Here is a 22660-nt window from a genome sequence, read left to right on the forward strand (position 1 = left end):
TCCCTCCATTTGCCATCTGCAAGCTGGAAAACCAGGAAAGCCAGTGGTGTAACTCAGTCTGAGTCTGAAGGCCTAAGAATCAAGGGGCTGATCGTGTAATTCCCAGTCTGAATCCAAAAGCCTGAGAACCAGGAGCGCTGATATCCAAGGGCAGGGGAAAATGAGTGTTTCACCAAAGCAGAGAGAATGAACTGCCCTTTCTCCATCTTTTGCTCTATCCAAGCCTTCAACAGATTGATAGATGCCCACCTACCTTGGTGAGGCTGATCGTCTTTACTCATTCTACTGATTCAAATGCTAATCTCTTCTGGAGACTCCCTCACAGACACACCCAGAAATATGTTATATCAGCTATCTGGGCATCCCTTAGCCCAATCAAGTTGACACATAAAATTAACCATCACACCAGTCAAAGCCAGCAGTTATTGCCAAACACTATCATCACTATTAGAAACAGTACTAACATTTTGTTTTCTAGCTTCTTCCCCTATATTTCCCCACTAACATTGCTTTCCAATCTCTTCTCTTAGAGTTACAAATTCCCTAATTATATATGCTGAGTCTATTGCAAGTTACAGTTTCACCAGATTTTTGCCACTGAAAAATCCTACCACAAAACCACTTAGCCAATGTCATAGTTCAGGTTTTTGTTGTGGTAATACTCTCAGTACCAGTCTTCTGTATTAATCAGGACATGTTAAACTAAGCTATGGTAACAGTCCTATAATCTCAGTAGCTTAACATAACAAAAGCATGCTTCTGACTCACACAAATTATGTTGTGGTTTCAGATAACTCTCCAGAGTATCTTCCCTCTCTATGGTGACTGAGTAATCAGGCTTCTTCAAATTTGAGAAGCTCTAGCATCTCAACACAAGTCATCTTCAGTTGCTGCAGCTAGGAAAGAGAGGTGGCAAGAGAGTTGCACATTAGCAATTAAGTGTTTTCACCTGGAAACAAAAGCTCCCACAGCCCCTTGGCCAGAACTAGTTAGGTAGCCCTTACCAATTACAAGAACACTAGGAAATACACCCTTGCAATGCACATAAAATGGAAGAAAACCAGATATTTTTGAACTTTAGTAATGTATACCTCAGATACTACTGGAAGTAGCATAGCTTATAGGTAAAGAGCACACCTGGAGTCACACACCTTAAATTCAAGGCTTAGCTTTGCTATTTGCCACCTGACAAATGGCTTAAACCCTGAGCCTTAGTATGGATAATAATACCTATCCAATTAAATAATTATTTATCTTAAATGATATTATGTTTGTACAATGCTTAGCACAGTTCCTGGCACACAGGAAGCATTCAATTAATTATTCTATATGCTGCATGGTGCATAATGACACTGTGATCCACTAAGCTGTGATTATGACCAGTAAAATCTGCTGCAGATAATCTCAGGGACATCATAGCAGTACCACTTGTAACATATGGATTACTACAGTTCTCCGTCATTTACCAGTTTTTGACAGACCAGGAAAATGTTGACACCGTTGTAGTCCCCACAGTAGATTAGAGTGAAGACCATGATGATAGTAATGTGTTGACAGGAAGAAAATTAATGTGACAGAGGTTATTTCATTTTGCTAAAACGTCATAAATTTTGTAGAACAGTGGTCATTTACTATAATCAGGAGCTACTCCAAAATTACAAACTGAAATAGAAATTTGAAAAGGAAACACATAGCAAAAGCAAGTAAATGACCCTGAAGAGCCTCTCAAAAGAGCTGTTCATAACATCCTTTTATCTGGCTTCTGCAAATGCTATATTACCATATCTCCTAAGTAATTTTATCCAACCTTTATCTGTCATCAATTAGGATATTTTAGTAAATAAAATTTCATAACTCACATTATTGGAATGATGTTTGGCCCTTCTAGAGAAAGAAGTATATATTACAAATAGAAATTTTTCTGTGAAATGACTCGAAATTAAACATATGTTTTATGTTCATGGCACTAAATACTTAGAGTTTATGCAATATATTATTTTTTCTACTTTTAGGTGATAAGTTTATTATAAGTTTTAAGCTTCTGATAAATGATAATAAAAATATATTTTTCAACTGATATATTCATATTAAATTAAAAGTTTTCAAACTTGTATATTTTTTCAATCTGTGATCAAATTTTCTTCCAGAATTATAAAATTAGCATGTGTTCACTGAAAACAATGAAATGAAATAATATAATGATCTTATTAAAAAAATATATAATTTCACACACACACACACACCCCACACACACCCCTTTCCTTCTTCACCTGCAAACTCCAAATAACTTTCTATGTATTATTCCACACGTTTCTCATATTCAGTGTGTGTGTGTGTGTGAGTATGTGTATTTCGCTTAATACATCATGAGTATTTCTTCATCATTAATATAGATATAACTTATCCTTCCTTTAAAAGCTGAAAAAATGCGCTATTATGAATATACAACAATTTGTTCAAGCTTCTACCCATTGGTGGACATTTGATTAGTTTCTAGCATTTTGCCATTATAGGCAAGGCTTCAATAAGCATTCTTTGCTGATATACTATATCAGTAAATCACATGCATCTCACAGTGAGAGAGGGAGGGAGAGAATAAGAGAATTACATTTCTCTTGATACTGAATCTGAATCTGAAGTGAAAAATACCTGGAATAATATACACCAAAGCTATTTATAGACAATATCTTAGAAAGGGCCCTAGGAGTAGGGTCACAGGGCAATTAAATCTTATTTTACAGATTTCCCCTACTATTTTCTAATCTAAAACATACACTACCTTTGTAGTCAGAAAAGTAAATGAAATTTAAAATTTGAAGATATGCAGAAATTATTCCTTCTGTAACTTATTAACAAAATAATGATGTAGACAGTAAGCATGGAAGGATATTAAATATGCTGTGGAGTTTTAAAATTATTTTCAAATAGTTTATTAAAAATGTATCAATAGTGTATTAGGTTCCTAGGGCTGCCATAACAAAACACCACAGACTAGGTGACTTAGAACACGCGAAATTTATTCTCTCATAGTTATGGAGGCTAGACATTCAAAATCAAATTGCTGGTAGGTCCATGCTCTCTCTAAAGGCTCTGGGGGAGGAATTCTTCCTTGCTTTTTCTAGCTTCTGGTGGTTACTGGCAATTCTTGCCATTCCTTGGCTTGTAAATGCATCACTCCAATCTCTGCCTCTGTCTTCACATGGCATTCTCTCCCCTCTGTGTCTGTGTCTTCCCATGTTATCCTCCTCTCTTTCTCTCTGTCTCTGCATCTCTTCTCTTCTCTTCTTATAAGGACACTGGTCATATTGGATTAGGGCCTGTCCTAGTCTGGTTTGATCTCATCTTTCCAGACAAGGTAAGAACCTTACAACACTTCAACTCCATTTACACTCTCCTACCTTATGTGCTGTTATCATGTATTTTAATTGCACATATATTTTAAACTCCAAAAGATATTATTGCTGTTGTTTTGAATAGCCAATATTCAAGTAGATTTACCCATATTAACTCTTTTTAGTGTTCTTCATTCCTTCTTGAATTACCTTGTTTCCATTTGGGATCATTTTCCTTTTGCCTAAATAACTCGCTTTAGTATTTCTTTTAGTGCATGTCTGATGGTTATAAATTCTCTCAAGTTTTGTTTCTCTTAAACCATTTTGGTTCACCTTCATTTTGAAAGAATTTTTGCCTGGTTGGAACTTTTTTTTTCAACACTTTAAATATGTCAGACCATTGTCTTCCTTCATTATGTCTTTCGAAAATTCAGTTGTCAAGGTTATTGATGTTCCTGCAAGATAATGTGTCTTTGTTTTCTAGTTTCTTTAAACTTCTTCTTTGTTCCCACTATCCATCAGTTTTGCTTTGATGCACCTATGTCCGGTTTTCTTTCTCACTGTATTAGTTTTCTATCATTGCCATAAAAAGTTACTACAAACTTAATGACTTAAAACAACACAAATTCATTATCTTTTAGTTTCATAAGTCAGAAGTCCAGTATTATGTCTTACTGGCCAATATCAAAGTGCCAGCAGGGATGAGATCTGTTCTGGAAGCTCTAAGGGAAAATCCATTTTTTTGCTCATTCAAGTTGTTGACAGAATTCAATTCCCTGTGCTTGCAGGACTGAGGTCCCAGTTTTCTTGCTGGCTGTAAGCCGAGGGCCGTTTCCAGCTTCTAGAAGCCACCTGCATTCCTTGACTCATGACCTCCTTCCTCCATCTTTAAAGCCAGCAATAGTTCAAGTCTTCACGCCACATCTTTCACTAACCAAAATTGCTGCTTTCCTCGTCCACCTTTAAAGGCCCACCTGGATCCAGGATAACAACTTAAATTCTATCTGCAACCTTAATTCCCTTCTACCATGTAACGTAACATATTCATAGTTCTGAGGATTAGGATGTGGACATCTTTGGGGGTTCAGTATTCTGCCTGAAACAGTCATTATACTGCTTCAGATTCATATCGCATCTAGAACATACAGCTTGAGACCATTCTTCAGTTTGTGGAAAATCCTCAACAAGTATTTCTTAAATACTGCTTTTGCCCTCTTTTTCTTTTCTTCTCAGATTCCAGTTACATACACGTTAGACCTTTTCACCATGTTATCTGTGTCTCATTCTTTTTTCTGTATTCTCCGACGTTTTTCTCTCTGAGCTTTAGTTTGGATGTTGTCTACTGTCCTATTATCCCATCCACTAATCTCTAATTGTTGCTTTTTGTTTGTCCTTTAAGCCACACATTCTATGAACTGAAAAATTCTTTGAGGAGAGAAAAGTAGCAGCAAATGGAAGACTCATCTCAATGTTTTCCATACACTACAATGTGTCCTCTCATGTCCTGACTGCCTTGGTTCTCTCTAATGTCTCCAAATAGCTTTGTAAAACTTTTGTCAAGCACTTAGAGTTACTGTCAGCAGTAGAATTAGTTCGATACGAGCTGCTCCATTGTAGCTGAAAATAAAAGCCTGATGCATGATTTCCAAGTTATAATTTTTATATTTAAAAATATGTCACTGTGTTAGAGACACCTTCCTATAGTACAGAGAAGAAAAGAGATATCTCCTGGCCTTGTCATGGTGTTGAGAGTTTAGATCAATCCCATAGTATGGAAGGAGGAAATGCATAAAAGATACATGAGCAGTCTGGCCATATTCCAGTGAAGCTCAGTATCCTTGAGACTGGCACCTTCCCTACAGTTCAGTTAGTATGAACTTCTTCCTCCTGTTCCTCTGGCCTAACTAGCATCCAACTTGGAGGTTAGACAAAATGGCAGCCAATGAATAACCAATTATGATGTTTCAAAAATTTTTTTGGCAGTTTTGTAAGTAATTTTAATGGGCATTTTCTTGACTACTAAAGAAGTTAGGATACTTTTCTTATGACTCTTTCTTTCTTTTTTTTTTGGCCACGCCATGCGGCATGTGGGATCTTTGGTTCCCCAACCAGGGATCAAATCTGTGCCCCCTGCAGTGGAAGTGTCGGACTCTTAACCACTGGACCGCCAGGGAAGTCCCTCATTTATTTCTTAACACATTTTCTAGCTTGTGTTATATACTGCACATTAAATTATGAAACATCTTTTTACTGACCATTTGCTCTTTAAGAATTATTATCTGTACCATGTAAATAGTATAAATTTTCTAACATGCTACATCCCAGATCTTCTAGGTAAACTATGTTTTATATCTCATAACAACCTTGTGAGGTACGTGTTCCACTCCATTTTTATTTTTATTTTTTTTTTTTTTTTAATTTTTTTTTTTTTTTAGTTGTTTTGTTTGTTTTTTTATACTGCAGGTTCTTATTAGGCATCAATTTCATACACATCAGTGTATACATGTCAATCCCAATTGCCCAATCCAGCACACCACCATCCCCACCTCACCGCAGTTTTCCCCCCTTGGTGTCCATATGACCATTCTCTACATTTGTGTCTCAACTTCTGCCCTGCAAACTGGCTCATCTGTACCATTTTTCTAGGTTCCGCATACATGCATTAATATACGATATTTGTTTTTCTCTTTCTGACTTACTTCACTCTGTATGACAGTCTCTAGATCCATCCATGTCTCAACAAATGACTCAATTTCGTTCCTTTTTATGGCTGAGTAATATTCCATTGTATATATGTACCACAACTTCTTTATCCATTCGTCTGTTGATGGGCATTTAGGTTGCTTCCATGACCTGGCTATTGTAAATAGTGCTGCAATGAACATTCGGGTGCATGTGTCTTTTTGAATTACGGTTTTCTCTGGGTATATGCCCAGTAGTGGGATTGCTGGGTCATATGGTAATTCTATTTTTAGTTTTTTAAGGAACCTCCATACTGTTCTCCATAGTGGCTGTATCAATTTACATTCCCACCAACAGTGCAAGAGGGTTCCCTTTTCTCCACACCCTCTCCAGCATTTGTTGTTTGTAGATTTTCTGATGATGCCCATTCTAACAGGAGTGAGGTGATACCTCATTGTAGTTTTGATTTGCATTTCTCTAATAATTAGTGATGTTGAGCATCTTTTCATGTGCTTCGTGGCCATCTGTATGTCTTCTTTGGAGAAATGTCTATTTAGGTCTTCTGCCCATTTTTGGATTGGGGTGTTTGTTTCTTTGATATTGAGCTGAATGAGCTGTTTATATATTTTGGAGATTAATCCTTTGTCCGTTGATTCATTTGCAAATATTTTCTCCCATTCTGAGGGTTGTCTTTTCGTCTTGTTTATGGTTTCCTTTGCTGTGCAAAAGCTTTGAAGTTTCATTAGGTCCCATTTGTTTATTTTTGTTTTTATTTCCAGTACTCTAGGAGGTGGATCAAAAAAGATCTTGCTGTGATTTATGTCAAAGAGTGTTCTTCCTATGTTTTCCTCTAAGAGTTTTATAGTGTCCAGTCTTATATTTAGGTCTCTAATCCATTTTGAGTTTATTTTTGTGTATGGTGTTAGGGAGTATTCTAATTTCATTCTTTTACATGTAGCTGTCCAGTTTTCCCAGCACCACTTATTGAAGAGACTGTCTTTTCTCCATTGTATATCTTTGCCTCCTTTGTCATAGATTAGTTGACCATAGGTGCGTGGGTTAATCTCTGGGCTTTCTATCTTGTTCCATTGATCTATGTTTCTGTTTTTGTGCCAGTACCATACTGTCTTGATTACTGTAGCTTTGTAGTATAGTCTGAAGTCTGGGAGTCTGATTCCTCCAGCTCCATTTTTTTCCCTCAAGACTGCTTTGGCTATTCGGGGTCTTTTGTGTCTCCATACAAATTTTAAGATGATTTGTTCTAGCTCCGTAAAAAATGCCATTGGTAATTTGATAGGGATTGCATTGAATCTGTAGATTGCTTTGGGTAGTATACTCATTTTCACAATGTTGATTCTTCCAATCCAAGAACATGGTATATCTCTCCATCTGTTGGTATCATCTTTAATTTCTTTCATCAGTGTCTTATAGTTTTCTGCATACAGGTCTTTCGTCTCCCTAGGTAGGTTTATTCCTAGGTATTTTATTCTTTTTGTTGCAATGGTAAATGGGAGTGTTTCCATAATTTCTCTTTCAGATTTTTCATCATTAGTGTATAGGAATGCAAGAGATTTCTGTGCATTAATTTTGTATCCTGCAACTTTACCATATTCATTAATCAGCTCTAGCAGTTTTCTGGTGGCAGTTTTAGGATTCTCTATGTATAGTATCATGTCATCCGCAAACAGTGACAGTTTTACTTCTTCTTTTCCAATTTGTATTCCTTTTATTTCTTTTTCTTCTCTGATTGCCGTGGCTAGGACTTCCAGAACTATGTTGAATAATAGTGGTGAGAGTGGACATCCTTGTCTCGTTCCTGATCTTAGAGGAAATGCTTTCAGTTTTTCACCATTGAGAATGATGTTTGCTGTGGGTTTGTCATATATGGCCTTTATTATGTTGAGGTAGGTTCCCTCTATGCCCACTTTCTGGAGAGTTTTTATCAGAAATGGGTGTTGAATTTTGTCAAAAGCTTTTTCTGCGTCTATTGAGATGATCATATGGTTTTTATTCTTCAATTTGTTAATATGGTGTATCACATTGATTGATTTGCGTATATTGAAGAATCCTTGCATCCCTGGGATAAATCCCACTTGATCGTGGTGTATGATCCTTTTAATGTGTTGCTGGATTCTGTTTGCTAGTATTTTGTTGAGGATTTTTGCATCTATATTCATCAGTGATATTGGTCTGTAATTTTCTTTTTTTGTAGTGTCTTTGTCTGGTTTTGGTATCAGGGTGATGGTGGCCTCATAGAATGAGTTTGGGAGTGTTCCTTCCTCTGCAATTTTTTGGAAGAGTTTGAGAAGGATGGGTGTTAGCTCTTCTCTAAATGTTTGATAGAATTCACCTGTGAAGCCATCTGGTCCTGGACTTTTGTTTGTTGGAAGATTTTTAATCACAGTTTCAATTTCATTACTTGTGATTGGTCTGTTCATATTTTCTGTTTCTTCCTGATTCAGTCTGGGAAGGTTATACCTTTCTAAGAATTTGTCCATTTCTTCCAGGTTGTCCATTTTATTGGCATAAAGTTGCTTGTAGTAGTCTCTTAGGATGCTTTGTATTTCTGTGGTGTCTGTTGTAACTTCTCCTTTTTCATTTCTGATTTTATTGATTTGAGTCCTCTCCCTCTTTTTCTTGATGAGTCTGGCTAATGGCTTATCAATTTTGTTTATCTTCTCAAAGAACCAACTTTTAGTTTTATTGATCTTTGCTATTGTTTTCTTTGTTTCTATTTCATTTATTTCTGCTCTGATCTTTATGATTTCTTTCCTTCTGCTAACTTTGGGTTTTGTTTGTTCTTCTTTCTCTAGTTTCTTTAGGTGTAAGGTTCGATTGTTTACTTGAGATTTTTCTTGTTTCTTTAGGTAGGCTTGTATAGCTATAAACTTCCCTCTTAGAACCGCTTTTGCTGCATCCCATAGGTTTTGGGTCGTCGTGTTTTCATTGTCATTTGTCTCTAGGTATTTTTTGATTTCCTCTTTGATTTCTTCAGTGATCTCTTGGTTATTTAGTAACGTATTGTTTAGCCTCCATGTGTTTGTCCTTTTTACGTTTTTTTCCCTGTAATTCATTTCTAATCTCATAGCGTTGTGGTCAGAAAAGATGCTTGATATGATTTCAATTTTCTTAAATTTACTGAGGCTTGATTTGTGACCCAAGATGTGATCTATCCTGGAGAATGTTCCGTGCGCACTTGAGAAGAACGTGTAATCTGCTGTTTTTGGATGGAATGTCCTATATATATCAATTAAATCTATCTGGTCTATTGTGTCATTTAAAGCTTCTGTTTCCTTATTTATTTTCATTTTGGATGATCTGTCCATTGGTGTAAGTGAGGTGTTAAAGTCCCCCACTATTATTGTGTTACTGTCGATTTCCTCTTTTATAGCTGTTAGCAGTTGCCTTATGTATTGAGGTGCTCCTATGTTGGGTGCATATATATTTATAATTGTTATATCTTCTTCTTGGATTGATCCCTGGATCATTATGTAGTGTCCTTCCTTGTCTCTTGTAACATTCTTTATTTTAAAGTCTATTTTATCTGATATGAGTATAGCTACTCCAGCTTTCTTTTGATTTCCATTTGCATGGAATATCTTTTTCCATCCCCTCACTTTCAGTCTGTATGTGTCCCTAGGTCTAAAGTGGGTCTCTTGTAGACAGCATATATATGGGTCTTGTTTTTGTATCCATTCAGCCAGTCTATGTCTTTTGGTTGGGGCATTTAATCCATTCACGTTTAAGGTAATTATCGATATGTATGTTCCTATGACCATTTTCTTAATTGTTTTGGGTTTGTCTTTGTAGGTCCTTTTCTTCTCTTGTGTTTCCCACTTAGAGAAGTTCCTTTAGCATTTGTTGTAGAGCTGGTTTGGTGGTGCTGAATTCTCTTAGCTTTTGCTTGTCTGCAAAGCTTTTGATTTCTCCATCAAATCTAAATGAGATCCTTGCCGGGTAGAGTAATCTTGGTTGTAGGTTCTTCCCTTTCATCACTTTAAGTATATCATGCCACTCCCTTCTGGCTTGCAGAGTTTCTGCTGAGAAATCAGCTGTTAACCTTATGGGAGTTCCCTTGTATGTTATTTGTCGTTTTTCCCTTGCTGCTTTCAATAATTTTTCTTTGTCTTTAATTTTTGCCACTTTGATTACTATGTGTCTCGGCGTGTTTCTCCTTGGGTTTATTCTGTATGGGACTCTCTGCGCTTCCTGGACTTGGGTGGCTATTTCCTTTCCCATGTTAGGGAAGTTTTCGACTATAATCTCTTCAAATATTTTCTCTGGTCCTTTCTCTCTCTCTTCTCCTTCTGGGACCCCTATAATGCGAATGTTGTTGCGTTTAATGTTGTCCCAGAGGTCTCTTAGGCTGTCTTCATTTCTTTTCATTCTTTTTTCTTTAGTCTGTTCTGCAGCAGTGAATTCCACCATTCTGTCTTCCAGGTCACTTATCCGTTCTTCTGCCTCAGTTATTCTGCTATTGATTCCTTCTAGTGTAGTTTTCATTTCAGTTATTGTATTGGTGATCTCTGTTTGTTTGTTCTTTAATTCTTCTAGGTCTTTGTTAATCATTTCTTGCATCTTCTCAATCTTTGCCTCCATTCTTATTCCGAGGTCCTGGATCATCTTCACTATCATTATTCTGAATTCTTTTTCTGGAAGGTTGCCTATCTCCACTTCATTTAGTTGTTTTTCTGGGGTTTTTTCTTGTTCCTTCATCTGGTGCATAGCCCTCTGCCTTTTCATCTTCTCTATCTTTCTGTAACTGTGGTTTTTGGTCCACAGGCTGCAGGATCGTAGTTTTTCTTGCTTCTGTTGTCTGCCCTCTGGTGGTTGAGGCTATCTAAGAGGCTTGATGGGAGGCTCTGGTGGTGGGTAGAGCTGACTGTTGCTGTGGCGGTCAGAGCTCAGTAAAACCTTAATCCACTTGACTGTTGATGGGTGGGGCTGGGTTCCCTCCCTGTTGCTGTGGCGGTCAGAGCTCAGTAAAACCTTAATCCACTTGACTGTTGATGGGTGGGGCTGGGTTCCCTCCCTGTTGGTTGTTTTGCCTGAGGCAACCCAACACTGGAGCCTACCGGTGCTCTTTGGTGGGGTCAATGGCAGACTCTGGGAGGGCTCACGCCAAGGAGAACTTCCCAGAGCCTCTGCTGCCAGTGTCCTTATCCCCACGGTGAAACAGAGCCACCACTCGCCTCTGCAGGAGACCACCCAACACCAGCAGGTAGGTCCGGTTCAGTCTCCCCCAGGGTCACTGCTCCTTCCCCTGGGTCCCGATGCACACATTACTTTGTGTGTGCCCTCCAAGAGTGGGGTCTCTGTTTCCCCCAGTCCTGTCAAAGTCCTGCAATCAATTCCCTCTAGGCTTCAAAGTCTGATTCTCTAGGAATTCCTCCTCCCGTTGCCGGACCCCCAGGTTGGGAAGCCTGACGTGGGGCTCAGAACCTTCACTCCAGTGGGTAGAATTCTGTGGTATAAGTGTTCGCCAGTCTGTGAGTCACCCACCCAGCAGTTATGGGATTTGATTTTACTCTGATTGCGCCCCTCCTACCGTCTCACTGTGGCTTCTCCTCTGTCCTTGGACGCGGGGTATCCTCCTTGGTGAAGTCCAGGGTCTTCCTGTCAATGATTGTCCAGCAGCCAGTGGTGATTCTGGTGCTCTCGCAAGAGGGAGTGAGAGCACGTCCTTCTACTCCGCCATCTTGGTTAATCTGTGGTGTTTCTTCTTATAAGGACATTAATCTTCCATTTTTATTTTTATTTATTTTTTTTGGTCGCACTGCACAGCTTGTGAGATCTTAGCTCCCTGACCAGGGATTGAACCCAGGCCCTTGGCAGTGAGAGCGAGGAGTTGTAACCACTGGACCGCCAGGGAATTCCCTCCACCCCATTTTTAAAAGGAGGAATCAGGTTTAGAGAGTTTAGGTAACTTGGTCAAGATCAAACAACTAGTAAATAGGAGAAAGAGAATTCAAATTTGTATTAGTCTAATTAAAAGCTAGCTTTCCATTTCTAGTAGTTAAACTAGGAGCAAACTATAGGTAAAGAACATACATATATTGTTGCTGATGCCTGTCTTCTGAGATCTGGTAGGGAAGAAAGTGAAAGATCCCCAACCAAAGATAAATTATGAGTTACAATTTCTCATCATTCTCCAGAATATAGGCTACTTTGAAAAAGGATAAGGGTACATGAAATAATTTCAACAGCCTAGGGATACCACCAAAGAAACTGGGTCCTCCAGAAAACTGTGTCTAGTCAGAGAGGGAACAGCATGACCTTAACCATGTGTCAGATGTTACAACAGCACCAGCACAGACTAGTGATATGAATTTTTTCCAAGCTGTTTAAGAGAGAAATCCATTAAGGCTTCTATCTTATGGAGCCAGCCAAGTCCTGGTTTTTATGAAAATTAGCAAAACATTCAAGGTCCAGGCTATCCAAGCACATGGAGGACCATCAGATATCCAGGATCTGAACAACTTAACTACATCTAAAATGACCAGACATTCAAAGGCTGGTTTGTTAAGGCATAGTAATCCACCTTATAAATCGTATAGCTAGAAGCCAACTTACACTTTAATTTCAAAAATAAGAGCAGCACCTAAATTCAGAATGCTATATCATAATGAAATTGCATCAGCCAGCATTATGTCTAAGTCCTACACATTTCATATATTTTAGGGAACAACCTAGTGATTAAAGGGGAAAAAAATCTCATTACAATACCACATTTGTTTAATGGGGTCCTTACCAAAGACCAGGACTCATTTCCAAGTCACATTAATTTTCAAACCCATATTTTTTAGAGACTGGAAAAAAAGAGTGGCTAAACAAGATAGAAAGATTATTTTACTCTTAAATTAAAAAGCCTGGATATAAGCAAGTGAGGGCTGGTATGCTGGCACCATGAGGTTATCAGGGTATTCCACTGTGTGATTACACCACAATTTATTTATTCATTCTCCTATTATAAATATTTGGGCTGTTTCCAGTTAGGAGTTACTATGAATAATGCTACTGAACATTCTTTTACATATGTACTAGTGCAGCTATTAAAGTTTCTCTAGGCCAGTGGTTCTCACCTGGGAAGTGTTGATGGTCACAGTGATTGGGGAGTACAACTGGCATTCAGAGGGTTAGGGCCAGATGTTAAACATCCTATACTGTTTGGTACCACCCAGTACAAATAAAAATCATTCCCCCACGAAATGTTAATACCATCTTCTCCTTTGACAAACACTAGTCTTGGGTATATACAAAGGAAAATTTATGGATCATATGGTATGCGCATGTTCAACTTTACAACTAGTTGAACAAATTTACACTCCCACCAGTGGTTTATTGCTTGACATCCTTTACAACACTTGGCATTCGTAGGCTTTTTAATTTTTGCCAGTCAAGTGGGTATATAATGAATCCTTCTTTAATTGCTTTTGTCCTCTTGAAGTTCCCAAGGAAGGATCCCTAAATGCTGCTGCTGAAGCTATCCTTACTGCAGATGAAGTGGAGCACATTTTCTATGAGTCCCAGGATCAGTAGAACATCACTCAAGAGAAGCTATCAGAGATGATAATGATGCCTTAAATGAACAGGTTCAATATTCTAAGATGAAAATGGCAAAGAATAAGATGAGTAAAATGAATAAGGAGGAGGAGAAGGAAAAGCAGATTCTTCAAAGGACGCACTCAAGAAAATTAAGATACAATCCACATCTTCAAAGAAAATGTTTGTAAATCATATATCTGATAAGGGACTTGTATCTAGAACATACAAAATATATAAAGACCTCAGGACTCAATAATCAAGAGACAACTCAATTTAAAAATAGGCAAAGGAAAAAGAAAAAAAAAATTTTATTAAGTATATAAAAAATAAAAATAGGCAAAGGATCTGAATTGACATTCCTCCAAAGAAGATAAAAAAATGGCCAATAAGCACAATGAAAAGAAGCTAAAAATCATTAGTCATTACAGAAATACAAATCAATACCACAATGAGATATCACTTCACATCCACTAAGATAAACTAAGGTAAACAAAGACGGACAATAGCAAATGTTGGCAAGGTTGCAGAAAAATTGAAACTCTTGTACGTTGCTGATGGGAATATAAAATAACACAACACTTTGGAATACAGTTTGACAGTTCCTCAAAAAGTTAAACATAGAATTGCCATATGAGCCAGCAATTTCAGTCCTAGGTATCTATACCAGAGGTTTGAAAACACATGTCCACACAAAATCTCATACACTAAAATCATAGCAGCCTTATTCATAGTAGCAAAAGGTGAACACAACCCGAATGTCCATCAGTTGATGAACTGATGCACATAATGTGGTATATCCATAAAATGAAATACTTTTCAGCAAACAAAAAAATAAATGAAGTATGCTACAACATGGATGAAACTTGAAACCATTATGCTAAATGAAAGTACTCAGACACAATGTATGTTTCCATTCATATGAAATGTCTAGAATAGGCAAATCCATAGCGACAGAAAGTAGATAACTGGTTCCCGGTGGCTGGGGCAGGGAGTTGGAATTGGGGGTAGCTGCTAATATGTATAGAGTTCCTTTATGGCATGATAGAATGTTCTAAAATTAGATTGTGGCCACAGACGTACAACACTTTGAGTATACGAAAAGCAATCAAATTCTCCAGTTTCGATGAATGAATTGTGTGTTTTGTGAATTATATTCCAATAAAGCTGTTATTTTAATAATAAACTAACACAAACATCTTTAGATAAATAGCCTACTGAGAACCAACTTTCTGACCCAGCTCTATTTCATGTAAGGCAACCCAGCATAAACACTGGTGTTCGGATTTCCAAAATGTCATCAAATTGTAGCCACACATTTCAACAAACAAATTCTTGAGAGGAGGAATGTAAACATCAAAGCATGCTAGATACATGATGTTAGGATGACCAATGAAGACAAATGGGAATAAATTAATCTGTAGAATACTGAGAGTTTACAGTCAGTCCCCCTTCATCTAATAATCAGAGAAACAGAGACCTAATAAATTGAAAATGATCAAATCCGGGACTTCCCTCGTGGCTCAGTGGTTATGACTCCACGCTCCCAATGCAGGGGGCCAGGGTTTGATCCCTGGTCAGGGAACTAGATCCCACATGCATGCCGCAACTAAGAGTTCACATGCCACAACTAAGGAGCCCACCTGCCGCAACTAAGGAGCCTTCGAGCCGCAACTAACAGCTGGCGCAACCAAATAAATAAATATTTAAAAAAAAGAAAATGATCAAATCCATATTCTAAAATCCAACTCTCTTACAGATATATAATATTGAGACTCAGAAGAAAAGCTAACACACTGAGATATTTATGGAAAATAGTAGGATTTGAATGAACAGAAGAGAAGGGAGGACAGCAGCAATCATTTATCGTGCATCTAATATGTGCTCAGGATAAGCAAAGGAATGCAGACAAATAAGAACATTTGTTTGAGATACTGAGGGGCAAAAGGAGTCTGGAACCATTGTTATGGTGAGCCTGTGTTAGAGACTCTGTTTAAGTACATTCAACAAGTAAATCAAAACAGATTTGCCATCTGATAGAAAGGTAACATAGGAACATCTTTGATTCCAATGAGGTAGGGAGTATTATAAGCTGTGCAGATACATCCTTGTATATAGAGGTAATTTAGTTAATAAAATCATCAAAAGCAGCATTAAAAGGGAAAGATATTGGAAAAGGGCAGCGTTATGCTGGAGGCTGTAGTGCTCTGGCTGCCAGGCAGCCACCCTGAGGCCCTCTTTTGTTACTGTGGTGATGTTTGGAGAACTTACCTAAACACTCTTTGAGATAGCATCTGAACTCTCCACATCCTTTTAGCACCAACTAGTCATGACACTTGTTTTTCCTCCTCCCCCACATCTCTACTCATACTGTTATAATCTTATGAATTTGATGAACCCACAAGTGTACCTCCAATGCCCAATGCACATGGCCAGGGAATGATGCTGATTTGTTTACCCAAGGCAAATAAATGAAAGAATAGTTAAATGAATGAGAAGATCAACCAAGATTATTCAAATAAAAATAACCAAAACAAGATTATTCAATAAAAAACTGATACATCAGGGGGATAATCCAGGATTTGTGCAACCTTATGTCATGGAAAGGACATTGGCTTAATAAGCAGGAGTCTTGGCTAATAGTTCTGATGCTCTGTCACTTACCACTGTGTGATCTTGGTCACAAGAGTTCCGTTTTCTGGGCCTCAGTTCCTTCACTGTAGTAAAAGAGGGTTGAATTATAGCAGTCGTTTTTTAAAATTTTCCGGTCACAATCTATAGTAAGAAAAACATTTTACATCATGATGCAGTATACACATATACATACCAACAAATCTAAAATAAAAATTGTATGAAGCAATCCTTACCATTACTATATGTGAGGTACTCTGACATTTTCTGTTCTAAACTTTTTCATATTTTTAGTTGCTGGTTGTAACCCAATAAATTGACTTCATGACCTCATTAATGCCTCACCACCCACAGTATGAAGAACACTGAACTAGTTAGTGGGTATATAATGGCTCCCTGTAGTTCTAGCATTCTATGATCTTATGTTATGCCTGTATCTTCTTTTTAGAATAATAATAACAATTGCTAGCATTTACTGAACTCTTAGTATGTGCCAAACACAGTTTTAAGCACTTTATCTATATGAACTAACTTAATTTTTCAACTACTGTGAATACTTTCATTAGTCCAATTTTAAAGATGAGGAAAATCAATGTGGCAGATAATCTGCACCAAATTTAATGGACTGCCAAAATAAATTTCATGTTGTATTTAAAGTGTTTTGAATATCTCAGAACATCACCGTTTCATGAAATAAAAGTAGTGTAGCGCCTGCTTTTACTATTTTAAGCTCTGGAGGGCACTATAACATTGTCCAGATCTCAGGGGAGAGAAAAAATCAATAACCTAAATGATACCTATTATTGGCTCTAAAAGTCATTTCTCTTACTTATTCTATTATTGAGTAATTAATCCCAAAACAGGTGCTTATAATGCCTTCAGAGAACATTCATACATAGGTATGATAACTATTCAAGTAGACACCTTAATTCTCAGGGAGATGCACTATCAGCAGATTGTCAGTAGAACAATACAAAAGACTTCAACTATGTTCTCATAGTTAGTGTATATCTTTATTGTGTGTGGTATTGTAAAAACAAACATGGGTGCTATTTCTTCCCAATTCCAGTAATTATTCAACTACTGAGCACCATTGCCAATATTCATCTTTTATGAATTAGATAGACTCAGAATATGATGATACAATACTATTATGTATAAATTCCACTGAGTATATAGTTTAGGGGGTGCTGATGGAACGGACTTGAAAGATTTAAAATCAGTTCTTCTTGGATAAACAACAGAGATAGCTGATATTTAATGACTCCTGCAGTAAATCCAATAAAAACCCATAATTTCATTTATTCATTCAACAATTACTATTGAGCACCTGCTATCTGCTAGAATACTGATTTTTGCACTGGAGATGCAGCAGCGAACATAACAAAGTACCTACACTCGGGGAGCTTACTTATTTTGTGCTTTGTAAGTTTGGATTTTTGTTTATTATATTTGTTTACAGAGAGGCACACATATATATTCCCTTTGGTGGAGAGGCAGTGGGAATTACATGTTTCATTTATTTAAAATATTTGAATGCCTTTTACTTATAGCAAGAGTGAAAGAACTATAGGAAACAATAAAGAAAAAATCAATTTCTACTCTCAAAAGGCTTACAGTCTAGTTAAATTAGTGGCTCCTAACAAGGGGTGATTTTGCCGCCCAGGGGACATTTGTCGATGTCTAGAGATATTTTTGGTTGTTACAACTGGGAGGGAAGAGTAGTGCTACAGGTATCTAGTGGGTAGCGTCCAGGAATGTTTCTAAACATCCTCCAGTGCACAAGACATTCTCACAACAAATAATTTTCTGACCCTAAATGTCAACAGTGTCCAGGTTGAGAAACCGTAACTTAGGGAGATGAGCTACATACATTAAAAGTTTTGTTTTTAATTACAAGGTATTAGATGATAAATGTTAAATGAGTGATACATACAAGGTGATACAGATAAGAGAAAGATCATTCTAGAATAAATTGATTATGGGAGGCTTCATGAAGGAAGTGGGGCTCAAGCTGAAGTGTTAGGTCACTCTTCTGCTCAAAACAGAGTAAAGCCTACAAGGCCCTTCTACCTCTCTGACTTTATATCCTACCACTCCTCCTCTCACCTCTCCACTCCAGTCAACTGGCTTTTTGCATTTCCTTTAAAATATCAAGCATGCTTCTGTCTCACGGAATCTATTCTTACTGTTCCCTCTGATTTAAGTGTCCTTTCCCAAGAAGTCCACACACTCCCTCACTTCCTGCAGATCTCTGCTCTATTCAATCTCTTAATAGAGAACTCTTCCTTAATCATATTGTATATAAAATATTAACTCCTGCCCCCTCCCCTCCCTTTCCCCTTAACATGTTTTTTGGTCTCCAAAGCAAGAGTGTACCAGGCCTAGAGCAGACACTCAAGAAATACATGTAGAATTAGTGAATTAGTTAAATATTAATAATGGCAGTGAGAAGAAGCTTGAGTAAAGGAGCCTGTCTACTGTTATGCATAATGGCCTAGAACAGTGCCTGCCTCATGGTAGGGACTTCATAAATAGTGAATAATGAATGATGAAATAGCCAAGGGAGATTAATATAATCAAAACATGCCTGTTTCTATCTTTGAAAAGTATTCTTAGGACAATTACTATGTTCTGTGTATACTGGCACATCTGGGTACATGGAATAAATGTTTTATTTTTAATTCTGACTATTCTTACCAGCTTTTTCACATTACATTCATTCCATATACAATCCTTGTAGTTTAGAAATGCAGCTTCTGAAATTCTATATCCTACCTGTATGTTAAGCCAGGTATTGTATAAAACATAAGTATATTTTAAGAAGTGTAATCTAAAGGCAGCTCTCCACCAAGCCAGTTCTATAATTTTCTGGCTTCATTTGCACTTAATCACGAATTCACCCACCCTGCACTCAGGGAGCCACTACAATTATGCGAATGCTAATAACATAACAACTAATGTTTATGGAGGACTTTTTGTGCTAGGAACTGTCCTGAAGGCTGTGCATACATTGTCTAGTTTTGTTCATACTACAGGAGACCCATATTATCACATTCACGTATATCAAACTCTAATTTACCTTCTGTGGCTGGCCCAAGGCCAAAAGCCCGGAACTCCTGAGCTATGACTTCTTGCCTCCCGCTTCCAGCCACGTTCTCTTTTCTTGCCTCTCTGCACCCTCCTTTCCAGAAGAGCCACGAGGGCTCCTCCCCCTCCCTCTTGCTACTTTGTTTTGGAAACCATGGCGACCAACGGTTTTCCCGCTTCTCCTATCCTGGCAAATGGGCGGTCACTAAGTTAGACGATCCAGTACCTAACCCCGGGAGTGACTGACTAGTAACGGTGCCTGAGAGACGGAAGCGCGCTGAGCGAGGGGCGGAGCCAGAGAGCTGACGCACGCTCACGTAAAGGCTTCATAGCGTCTCGACTGGGCGGAGCTTTACCGGTCAGTCCCGTCAGAGTAGCGGCCGTCGTGGGAGCGCGCGGTTTCTCTCAGGCTCTGACGAGAAAAGTTAGCTTTTGGGAGCGAAGAGGGTACGCGGTCACCCCGCAATGTCTGGTCAGTTAGGTGAGCCGCAGGAAGGCCCGTCACATGCTGGGCTCGATCTGCCGAACCCTGAGAGAAATGAGGCTGGGGTCCAGAGAGGTGTGGTCCGAAGGCGCAGGTCCTGGATCCAAAAGGTCCTTGAGCAAGCAACGGACTCACCTCTCCAGTGGATCACCCCGTCGGAGGTTGTGCCTGTCGCTGTTTTGGCCGTCCAGAGGTACCTGTTAGAGGGTGAGGCACGCGACATGGAATCTAAACCTCCGCTTTATTGCTATGATGTGACGATCTCGGACGGGGTGTTCCGTGAGAAGTGCTACCTGGACCCCAGCCTGAATTTTCTCGTGTATAAAAATATTCTCAAAGTTGGCATAGAAGTGAAAATTTCCAGAGTCTCGTGTGTTTACAACGAGAAAAGATTAGGCCAGGGGATCCTGTGCATAGATAACGTCCACTGTGGGGAGTCCCTGGACGCCATTTCTTTAGAAATTCCCTTCAGAAATAGAGCGCACCGGGAAATCCCGGAGAGGCCATTAAGAGGCGGCAAGAGCCATTACCTGGCCCTGTGGAATAACGAAGATCCATATGGAGATATCTGGTTAAGCAACAAGGAACCTGAGGAGTACAATTTTAACGGTAAGTAATTGGAGGGAACGACGGAGGGGTTAAAGTTTTCGGGAGCTTGCTTTAATGGGAAAGGAAACGAAGGTGCTTTGGTATTGTTAATTATAAGCCGGGAGTGGTAAGAGACAAGCTTTGATGGGTGATGGGGTTCCAGCTCGCGTCTTGCTTTGATTGTAAAAGTGGCCAGTCAGGAAGTGTCCGAATACATCTTAAATTTAATCTGACGAACGTAGTGATGTTGTAGTCAGTATTCCTCATGTTTTCGTTATACGTTTGACTACAGTGGAATTCATCTTAGTTTTAGTCCCATTCCAGTCGTGGAAGTAGTACTTTCTGTGTTGGTTGGAAAGTGTATAGATTTGAATTCGGCGTAAAGGTTGTAAATATTTGTGGTTTTGCCTGTTTTAACTTTCGTTCAAAAAAGGATGTTCCGCGATTTATTCCTTAATAATTCACATTTAATGAAACGCCATTTTCTATACCTTTAGAGTGTGGCAGTTATGTAAATGTTGTTTTTTGAATGTGTGATTTTGTGGGAAAGCTTGGAATTCTCATTTTTATGTTTCTTATTACTTACCACGAACAATACTAACCTGAGAAGTTCAGTTCTTCTGTTTCAGAAGTAGGAAGTTAACCTGATAATGCTAGCTCGTCCGTCATCAGCAAATGCTCTAAAATATGTTTTTATCTGTAAGAGATGGAATAAGGGGAATGATAGTACTATAGGCATGTACGTGTGTGGAATGGGGAAGAAATAAAGTGCAAAAAATATAAGGCGAAAGTAGTGGAGCAAGAAAGATAAATTTTTACATTTACTGCTTTTCAGGTTTTTTTTTTAACCATTGCAGTGATAATGCTAGATCGTAGATAATCTTATTATGACGTGTAACAGCAACAGACTTGAAAGTGAAAAGATATCTGGGACGAAAATATGCAATTAAAGTAATATCCAGTTATAAGGAAAAGAAGATGGCTGTAGAAATGTGTAGCTAAGGATGATTAAATAACTTAAACTTTAAAAACAAGATATTCATTTCAGGGATGAAATAATGGAATGATTTTTTATCTCAAACATGGAATAAGGCAGTAGTGCATTAGTACTCTGTTGGTCATTTTTATTTTTAGAATTGAATGTACAAATGAAAAATTCGTGCTCTAGAAGAATTGAGGGGAATAATAATTTGTAAAAATATATTTCATTTTTCTGATTGTGAAAGTAATATCTATTCATTATTGAAACCATATTTTTATTACAAAAGGCAATGTCCATGTGCTAAAAAATCCAAACTTTATATTTAAAAGTATATTGTATTAAAAGTGTAAGACCCAAGTACAGTAAAGTGTTGATGACAAAATATAGAAGTGGGTATATTGGTGTTCTTTTCAGGTTTGCTGTATGTTTGAAATTTTTAATAATAAAATGCTTGGGTGGAGTAAGAGACCCGTTTTGCCTCCTCGTATGCCTTCAACTTTCCTCTTAAAATGGGGAAAAATGAATTATATTACATTGCATGATTTGTTATTTCCACTTCTCTCAAACATCTTTAACGTACATCTTTTTATACACTTTTCCATAGTATGGATGTACCCTGATTTATATAACCATGCCCACGTTAATGGGTAATTTATAATTTTAGGCAGTTATTGGTTTTTCAGTTTTAGATCCAGTGCTGAACATCATTAGGATATACTTGTATTTGTTCACTATGTGCAAGTATTTCTGTTGAATGGTTGGCTTCCTAGAACGGAAATTGCTGGGTTAAAGAGTATTTGACTTTTTTAATTAAATGGATATTGACAAAGCAGCTTCTTAAAAGGTTGTGCTAATTTACATTACCACCAACATATGTACGACAGTGCCCATTTCCCTGTACTGTTATTTTTAATTATATCTTTTGACTTTTTCTGATTAATTTGTAGGATTTCTTTTCTAATGGGTATTAAGTTTTGTCTGCCGTATTTTGCAAATTATTTTCTCCCACTCCGTTCCTCTTAGTTTTGTGGTGCGATTTTGTGCTTTTAAAACTTTTCTATTAGGTATAGTGTGTACACAGTAAAATAGAAGAGCCTTAAAAATACAGCTATCTATATATATATCTGTGTAACCACCCTCCTAGATCAAGATATAGAGCATTTCAAGAACCCCAAAAGGCTCCCTCTCCTCGTTCAATACCCTATTCTAAAGGTACCAATACGATCTCAGAGGCAGCGGTTTAAAAGGGAAGTTAGGGGAATTCCCTGGCGGTCCGAGTTAGGACTCCGCGCTTCCAGTGCCGTTGGCCAGGGTTCGATCCTTAGTGGG

At 38.0% G+C, this 22660-nt stretch overlaps 1 protein-coding gene across 2 annotated transcripts in view; it reads left to right on the forward strand.

The window, feature by feature from the left end:
- The first annotated feature begins 19637 nt into the window (after positions 1-19637).
- RADX (RPA1 related single stranded DNA binding protein, X-linked) overlaps positions 19638-22660 on the forward strand; it is a 63396-nt gene continuing 60373 nt past the window's right edge. Inside the window, exon 1 of one of the 2 annotated variants that reach the window (XM_036840663.1) lies at positions 19638-20370. In XM_036840663.1, the coding sequence (XP_036696558.1) occupies positions 19743-20370 (628 nt within the window). In that variant the 5' untranslated portion in view covers positions 19638-19742. The remainder of the gene's footprint in view (positions 20371-22660) is intronic. The other variant, XM_036840664.1, reaches the window with a different exon arrangement.

Source organism: Balaenoptera musculus, chromosome X (assembly GCF_009873245.2).
Source record: "Balaenoptera musculus isolate JJ_BM4_2016_0621 chromosome X, mBalMus1.pri.v3, whole genome shotgun sequence".
Taxonomy (NCBI): domain Eukaryota; kingdom Metazoa; phylum Chordata; class Mammalia; order Artiodactyla; family Balaenopteridae; genus Balaenoptera; species Balaenoptera musculus.